The sequence below is a fragment of the Balaenoptera physalus genome (genome assembly GCF_965194825.1).
Source record: "Balaenoptera physalus genome assembly, chromosome: 5".
Lineage (NCBI taxonomy): Eukaryota > Metazoa > Chordata > Mammalia > Artiodactyla > Balaenopteridae > Balaenoptera > Balaenoptera physalus.
The window spans coordinates 33,445,627-33,454,071 of NC_138884.1; the positions used below are offsets into that span (position 1 = coordinate 33,445,627).

An 8,445-nucleotide genomic window follows, 5' to 3' on the forward strand; every position below is an offset into this window, starting at 1 on the left:
GTATGTGTTTTTTAAATCCTTTTCAGACACGGAATCGTTTTGAAGGAACAAGGTCAGAAGTGGAAGAGCTTATGAACAAGATTAGACAGAATCCCAAGGACCACAAACGAGCAAGTCAGTTCACAGCGGAAGGCTACCTGTATGTACAGGAAAAAAGTAAGAGGCTCTCCAACAGTGATGAATAACTAATTAAAAATTATTTTAAAACTCTCACTGTAATTACTTTGATACTTTAGGAGTAATTATTCCTACCACTTTCTTGCTCTCTCCTATCCTGGAAGGCATACGTTGGATTTTTTTGGGGAAAACACATTCCTGCTCTAGGGAGGGGGCGGTGAGATTAGGAACTCTGTGAACACCCTGCTTTCCGGCCACACCCCCCGAAGTCTGTGCCACACTTTGTTAAAACTTGCTTGCAAGGGAGCCAGGATTTGGTGACAGACTGAAAGCGAGGTGGGATAGTACCCTTTTCCTCATTTCCTCTCATCCCCATCTTTATCTCACTCCACAGACACACAGACACACACACACATTCATATGCACCCCTCTCCCCATAACCCCGTTCCTCCGTGTTAAAGTCAAGAAGGACATATTTCTCTGCTTCTTTCACATCATTTCTTTGCACATTTATTTGAGATCGTTTTTTGTTCTTGTTGAAATTATCAGGGCAATTGCATATGGCTACAAAAAAATACTCCCAGATGACATGCTAACTTGTCTCACTGAATTTTCAGCACTGTTGCCGTCTTAGTTGTTATGCAGTGTGTAGAGTGTCCTTATTTTGAAATTAAGGCACCCCAAGGCGATTTCAGACTTCTGACAGTTTGGTTTTATTTTAACGAAGCTCTTAAAGTTTACCTCTTCTACTGTAGAGCTTGATTGCTAGTCAGTGGGAGGAGGACTATGTGAAAATGTTTCCATATTTCCTGTTTCTCTCCCTTCCCGCCTTTATTAACAGGTATATATGGAATCTAGAAAAATGGTACAGATGAACCTATTTGCAGGGTAGGAATAGAAACACAGACGGGGTCGTGTAGTTGGGGTGCTTTAGCACTGTAGTCGGGGTGCTTTAGAGTTTTTGTTTGTTAAGTGGCTGATTCACAGGATTTTCAAACTGACCAGTTTCGTAGCAGAGAGACTCATGGAACAGCCATGTGAAATGGGTGTTCATGTTAAATGCAGTCGCAGAATAGGGGTTCTTTTTCCATTTGCCCTTATTTAATGTGGGCTTAGTCTTCACGGCTCATGATGAACAGTTACTGGCACGGCAGAACTCTAAATTTTTCTAATTTTTTAATCTTTTTTTTTTTTCAAAAAAACTGAGAAGTAATTTAGTTTTACATATTTTGGTTGAACAGTAAAAGAATGCCGTTTCTAAAGGTGCTATTAGGAACAATAGCACAGCAGCTATTGAAGTGTGTATAGAGTGAATGTTTTATTTTTTAAAAATTTTATTGAAGTATAGTTGATTGACAGTGTTGTGTTAATTTCTGCTGTATAGCAAAGTGAGTCAGTTATACATACATATATTCTTTTTCATATTCTTTTCCATTGTGGTTTATCACAGGATATTGAATATAGTTGCCTGTGCTGTACTGTAGGACCTTGTTGTTTATCCGTCCTATATTTACTAGCTTGCATCTGTTAATCCCAAGCTCCCAGTCCTTCCCTCCGCCTTTAATTTTTTTTATTGTCTTAATCTCAGTTTGTTCATTTAATTTGAAAGAACTAAAAATACAGGGTAGAGACATGAGAAGGATAGAAGTTTTGTATTATATGTCCAAAGCGAAAAATCACAGGAAATTTTGATTTTTAGATACATAACTGTTGCTTAACTTACTGGCTTTGAGAGAAATGGGGCTGAAATTGGACTGAAAAAACAACAAAAACAATAGTAACAGGATTCTTCACTTGTTAGCTGTATGCCAGGCACTGTGCTAAACTCTTTATCCAACTTGTTTCATTTAATCCATTAAAAACCCCTATGAAGTGTACAGTGCTGTTATCACCCCATTTGCCAATGAGAACATGGAAACACTGAGGAGTAAACAATGTCTCCTGGATCATACACCTCCTCGATGCTGGAATCGTCCTAGGCTGGAGTCCATGTTGCACCCTGTCCTGCAGTATTGCCTGAAGCTTGGATGGTGTGAGAAACCATCACTAATCTCTCTGCTCAGAGCTGGTTGAGTAGCGTCGGGTGGTGTCAGGAGGGGATGGCAGCTTAATCAGTGAAGGACCTTGATATTTGGGGGCAAAGACTCTGAGGTTTGGCTTTGCCATTTCTCAGGCATTTGGTCTAAGCCTAAGACTGTTTAGATTAAAAAGACAGTAGGACTTCTCTGGCGGTCCAGTGGTTAAGACTCTGTGCTTCCAATGCAGGGGGCACGGGTTCGATCTCTGGTCCGGGAACGAAGATCCCACATGCTGCAAAAAAGCTTAGCTTTACCATTGTCAGTAAGGGCAGCTATTCACAAGGTGCTTTAGTGGATTTAAAGCACTAGATGGATTTATAGACTAAATGCTTTTCGGCACTGTGATTCTACAGTTCTGTCATTTTTTAGAGGCCAGAATTGAATCCAAAACCATCACATATATTCAGGGGAATTCTTGAAACCCTCGTGAACTCTTCATACGTAGACACAAACAAGAAGCATAGTTTACAATTAAGAGATTTTCAGGTATGAGATAACAGTCTAGCAAATTATTTGAAAAGTATGTCTTTAAATTACTTCCGTGTTGCTGAAAACTCTTAGGACTGTCTCTATGAGCCTTCTTATTTCCCCGTTTTTCCCTTGTCTGAGACCAGCTGTGTTGCTGATTTGTTTCCTTGAGCTGTGTTAGTTGCTGCTTCTTGGGTTTTTCCTCTTCAGGATTGTGTTTGGAACTCTGCATATCTGTTTCTTTATGAGGAAAAAATGTAAAGTCCTATTTCTTTTCTTTTTTTTTCTTTTTTAATTTAATTTTTATTTTAGTTCTTAAATTTTTATTGGAGTAGAGTTGATTTACAATGTTGTGGTAGTTTCAGGTTACTTTTTATTTTATATTGGAGCAGAGTTGATTAACAATGTTGTGTTAGTTTCAGGTGTACAGCAAAGTGGTTCAGTTATACATATATATGTATCTGTTCTTTCTCAAATTCTTTTCCCATTTAGGTTATTACAGAATATTGAATAGAGTTCCCTGTGCGGTACAGTAGGTTCTTGTTGATTTAAAGTTATGTCTCTTGTTGAAGGGCCTCCTCCGTTTGGTTCCAGCTGGGTCAAACACTACTGCATGTATCGGAAAGCGGCCAAGAAGTTCAACATCATTCCGTTCGAGCACAGATCTGGGGGGAAACTAGTAAGTCATTGCTTTTATTTATTTATTTTTAAAAATATTTATTTATTTATTTATTATTTATTTTTGGCTGCAACAGGTCTTAGTTGCAGCCCGCAGGATCTTCAGTTGCGGCATGTGGATTTCTTAGTTGTGGCATGCATGTGAGATCTAGTTCCCTGACCGGGGATCGAACCTGGGCCCCCTGCATTGGCAGCGCAGAGTCTTACCCACTGGACCACCAGGGAAGTCCCAAGGATTTGCTTTTTTTTTTTTTTATAAATTTCTTTATTTATTTATTTATTTATTTATTTATGGCTGTGTTGGGTCTTCGTTTCTGTGCAAGGGCTTTCTCCAGTTGTGGCAAGCGGGGGCCACTCCTCATCGCGGTGCGCGGGCCTCCCACCGTCGCGGCCTCTCCCGTTGCGGAGCACAGGCTCCAGACGCGCAGGCTCCAGACGCGCAGGCTCAGTAGTTGTGGCCCACGGACCCAGCCACTGCGCGGCATGTGGGATCTTCCCGGACCGGGGCACAAACCCGTGTCCCCTGCATTGGCAGGTGGACTCCCAACCACTACGCCACCAGGGAAGCCCCCAAGGCTTTGCTTTTATACTTCATATTCTCTGTGAGGTGGTCTTTGAGGGTATCTTTTTAATGTTGTTTATATTCACTCATGATAAATACTTTCATTTTGTTTTTAGAATGAAAATCTTTTTTTTTTTTTTTTTTTAAATAAAATAGGCCAGAAAATAATTCCTGTGTTTTCTGAATTGTTGGCATGGGTTTTTATGGTCAGATTTTTTTTTTTTTTTTTTTTTTAAAGAGAAGAGTAGAATCATTTTGTGTCCCTGTTATTGGAAGATCCAGTCAACACCTACAGCAGACTTTCATGACTCAGTGGTTTGTCTGCTCAGGATTTACACGGGAGGCCTGATGTGCACACATAGATTCATATAAATGAAAAGATTATATAGAGTAGATGATGTGTAATGAAGTTTACTGTTTTTCACTTACACTTTAATGTTCTCACTTAGACACTCCCCATTTAGCTTACTCCTCCCACAGAAGTAAAAAGCAAAGGAACTCATGATAGCTAGAAAAGAGCGAGAAGCCTTTAGGAGCTGGCTGGGTAGGAAAGGTGATCTTTGTTTTAAAACGGAAGCTGCAGCTCATAGCAACAGTAGCAGTCAAAACAAAGCTCCTTCCACTAGTATTGAACATACCTGGTAATGCATTTTAAGGTTAATTCATTGCTTGCTGGGTGGATGGGCATAATTTTTCTTATGTGAATGCAAAATTAACCCAAGTTCACTTGTATTTACACATACTTTGCATCTTCCTGAAAAATATTTAAAGCCACTTATAATACAAACGCATTTTTGTGATATTGAAATAGACATGGAAAATCAAGTCCATGGCAAAGATGAGGAAGTGAGGATGTCACCCTTGGAGCGTGATGGGTTAAGACTGAGCATGAGGGTCTTTGTTGTTGTTGTGTGGTGGTAGTGTTGTTTTAAAGATCGCAGTAATTTATGTTTGTCAAATGTAATGTGTCAGACGCATAGAAAGCAAAATTTGTTGTTAAGTGAAGCATCAAATATAATAAAAGAGCAAATTCCATGAATGAACAGCAGCAGTGCACAATTCATTCACCAAATGCCCGTGATTATTTCACATTTCAGAGGGCCACTGATACGATCAGAAGTTGTAGTAAAAGGATAAATATGGGTTAACTTCAGCATCTCTATACATTTCAGTTATAAACTGAGCGTGAGGTTGGAGTGTGAGTTTCCTCTCAAGTCCCAAGACATGTCTGCTTAGTGGTGTCTTTCTGTTTTAGCTACCAAATAATAAAAAATACATTTAAAAACATGATGACTCTGATATTTTGAATAATTTTATATTCGAATGCTTGTTTAATATTAGAGATCCCCATGTTCCAGAAAATATTAAAATATTCTAGAAGTGTTTACTCAGACTCCTTACAGTTTCTTACTGGGAACCTGCTTCTGCGTTGCTTCTGTTTCCTGTTTTCTACCTCTTTTTAATGCTCTTAAAGAGCATGATGAGGATGGTTTAGGGAGGTAAATGGTACCATATTTAAACGAAAACTCAGGAAAGATAAATTCAGGGTGATTGACTTTAGGAAACAGCAAAACCATGTAGTTGGAGTGGTTCCAGCTTTAGATGATCACAATGGCTGATCCAGGGTCCTTAGTGTACTTTTAGGTAGATTCCTGTGGAACTGAAGTTTTTATAGGTCAGAAATGGTTACATATGGACTGTTCTATATGGTATAATGTAATGTGACATACAAACACATTATCCTTCTTTTAACAAGGGGGCAGAAAGAGAATAACAAATATAGACATGTGGAAACTGTATTGTTAATCCACCTTTTAAAATTAGCACTCATAAGGTCTGGTTTAATGTTACTGTAATCAAAGCAGGATCTAGAAAACCTTAAGAAAAGGACAGTGACAAAAAAGAATTGGAAAAAGAATAGATACATGTATATGGATAACTGAATCACTTTGCTGTACACCTGAAACTAACACAATGTTGTTAATCAACTCTACTTCAATATAAAATAAAAAGTTAAAAAAAAATGGCTGGGACTCTAAATAAACTAGTTCGAAAGAGAATAAGATAGAGGAACCTAAAATCTGAACCTTGTCTCCTCCTCCCCCCATCAAATATAGGGTGTTTAATTCTGTATATGTTTATACTGTAGTTTTTGAGAATGTTTAAAATGATTCTTTGCAGGGGGATGGAGAGGTGTTCTTTTTGAAAGAATGTACCAGAAGACATACTGACTCCATCGACAGAAGGTTTTGTTTTGATGTAGAAGCTGCTGACCGGTAAGTTATTGGCAATTATTGGACTTTATGAAAAGAGTCATTTAAAAAAGTGATTTAAAAAAATAGAAGTTAATTGCAACTGAGATGTCTATGGCCTGGAAGAGTGGTATCTTGTTATCTTTCCAGGCTCTGTATTCACTGTGGGCTGTTTCGTCTTGGTTCACTATGTTTAGCTGTGCAGTGATAGCTTAGTCTTGGCTGAAGTTTGGCATCATTTTAACTAGTGTTGTCACTTAAAAAATGACCTTGGAACATTTCATTGTTGATCTAAGCCTTCCATGTATATACTCTGTATGTGGTGGAGGGTCATAGGCAAACTGTTTATTCAAAGACTAGTTCTCATTTTTTCTTGTGGTATGACTTTTAGTTATTTAGTTAGAAAAGAATCTTTGCCGGAGAGAAGGAAGTAAAAAAAAAATAAAAAGAAAAACAAAGCTTGTTTGTCAATATTACTACTTGTCTGGCATTTATTTCTGTGTCCTGTAGCACTAAGGAAAATCATGGTACTCGTAGAATACTTCCTTTTTTAATGGCTGACACTATGGAGTTTCCTTGCCAGCCCTGGTTTTGGTAACAATGGTCTTTAGATAACGCTGTTTCATACTTGTATAATAAAAGTTTACAATATGAGATTTTTTAAACACAAGTTCATTTTAGGTCAGGACCCAGGAATACAAAAATAATTAATGCTCCTCTTCCCTCAGATGATATAACTGAGTCTGTGGTGTTAGTGCAGAGGGGGAAGATCTGTGCTTTACTTTCCAGTAAATGAATTGAAGACCAGGTACATAAAAATGTGCTCTTATGAACCATGATAAATATGGCCCTACAACGAAAAGGACAGATGGTTTAATATGCATTTTGCCAAGACTGGAAAAAAATGAAAGGGAACATCATTGTGAAAGAGGTTAAATTTCAAGCCAGTGAGGACTGGTTCAAAAACTTTAAGAAGAGATTCGGGCTGTGTAATACAACTTGAGCATAAATATGTGTGCATACACCCATTGTAAGCATTTATTGAGTTTTCTCTAAGTGCCAGTGTTCTGAATTCTTCTGTGCTTTATCTCAGTTCATCCTCAGCCCAGCTCTATCAGGTAGACATTATCCTTCTCATTTTACGGTGAGAAACTGGGGCCTAGAGAGCTTAAGTGATTCTCCTAAGGTCACGTAGCTAGTAAGTGGAAGAGCTGAGATTTGAACTCTTGCATCTGCCTCTAGAACCCAAGCTCTTAACCACTGTGCTGCAGGCATCAGAGTATAACCATGTAAGTGTGTTGTCTCCTAAATAATTGACAGAGGCGAGTCAGCAATGATGTCTACTAGAAAATGTGTTAAATGAGATTCATCTGCTTTGTTTCTAAAGGATAATTCTAGTACTTCCATATATTAACACAATTCGTATTATTTTTGTCCAGCCCTATATTTTCTCTAAGACCTTGATCATGCCAAGTGCTCTTCTTCAATCGGGATCTTTATTACGATTATAACTACTTTCCATCCCTCGTAAAGGTTGATGAAGGGTTACTATGGAGTTATTTTCCTCATGATATCATCTTGTAAGGAGACTCTCAGAACTGGGGGAGACCTTAGCGATGATCTAGTCTAGTGGTTTTCAGACTACTTTATAGGGATGCCTTCTTTTCAAATAAAACCTTTACATTTATGCATATGTGAAACAGAAAAAAAAAAGAGAGTTCCCTAATTAAAGTGGGGTAGGGGGCCTGGATCCTTACCCTCTCAGCTTCATCCTTCTTGCAGAAATCTCTTAATTTATTTCCATTGACGCTCAGAGCCGCTCTCTGGGAACTGGGTGTAGAGGGACCACTAATCTAGTCTAAGTGATTCAAGAAAGGCATACAGAGGATCTGACGTCTAAATTGATAACTGAAGGTTTATTTGGAGTCAGCTGGGATTGAGACACATTCCAGGCAGAGTGATTAGTATAATATATGTAAAGCTATGGAGACAAGAGAGAGCGTGGTCCCCTTGAGGTCCCCCCGGGGGACACCCAGCATCTCTGGAGCAGAAAGCCAGGGAGGATGGGAGAGGAGGCTTGAGAAGGGGGGCAAAGGCCTGACCTTGAGGTTTTTGAGCTTAACCTATTAAATGGTTTTAAGCAGGGCACTGAGTGATAGAGTTATAGTTTTCAAAACTCACTCTGGCAGAGCAGAGAAAGTTTAGAAACGGCAGGAGTGGTTGGAAAGGTTATCGATTGGTGTGGTGGAGCAGGAATGGAGCCCAGCGCATCTGTTTGAGGGAGACTTTT

At 38.9% G+C, this 8,445-nt stretch overlaps 1 protein-coding gene across 6 annotated transcripts in view; it reads left to right on the forward strand.

Annotated features, from left to right (window-relative positions):
* Nucleotides 1-8,445, forward strand: part of ARHGAP10 (Rho GTPase activating protein 10) — a 319,062-nt gene that overhangs the window by 144,548 nt on the left and 166,069 nt on the right. For all 6 annotated transcript variants that reach the window (XR_014264077.1, XM_082463359.1, XM_082463358.1 and 3 more), the window contains 3 exons: nucleotides 27-156; nucleotides 3,236-3,342; nucleotides 6,085-6,179. Coding sequence is in view for 5 of the 6 variants with exons in the window: in XM_082463359.1 (XP_082319485.1) it covers nucleotides 27-156; nucleotides 3,236-3,342; nucleotides 6,085-6,179 (332 nt within the window). In the remaining variant the exon portion in view is untranslated. The remainder of the gene's footprint in view (nucleotides 1-26; nucleotides 157-3,235; nucleotides 3,343-6,084; nucleotides 6,180-8,445) is intronic.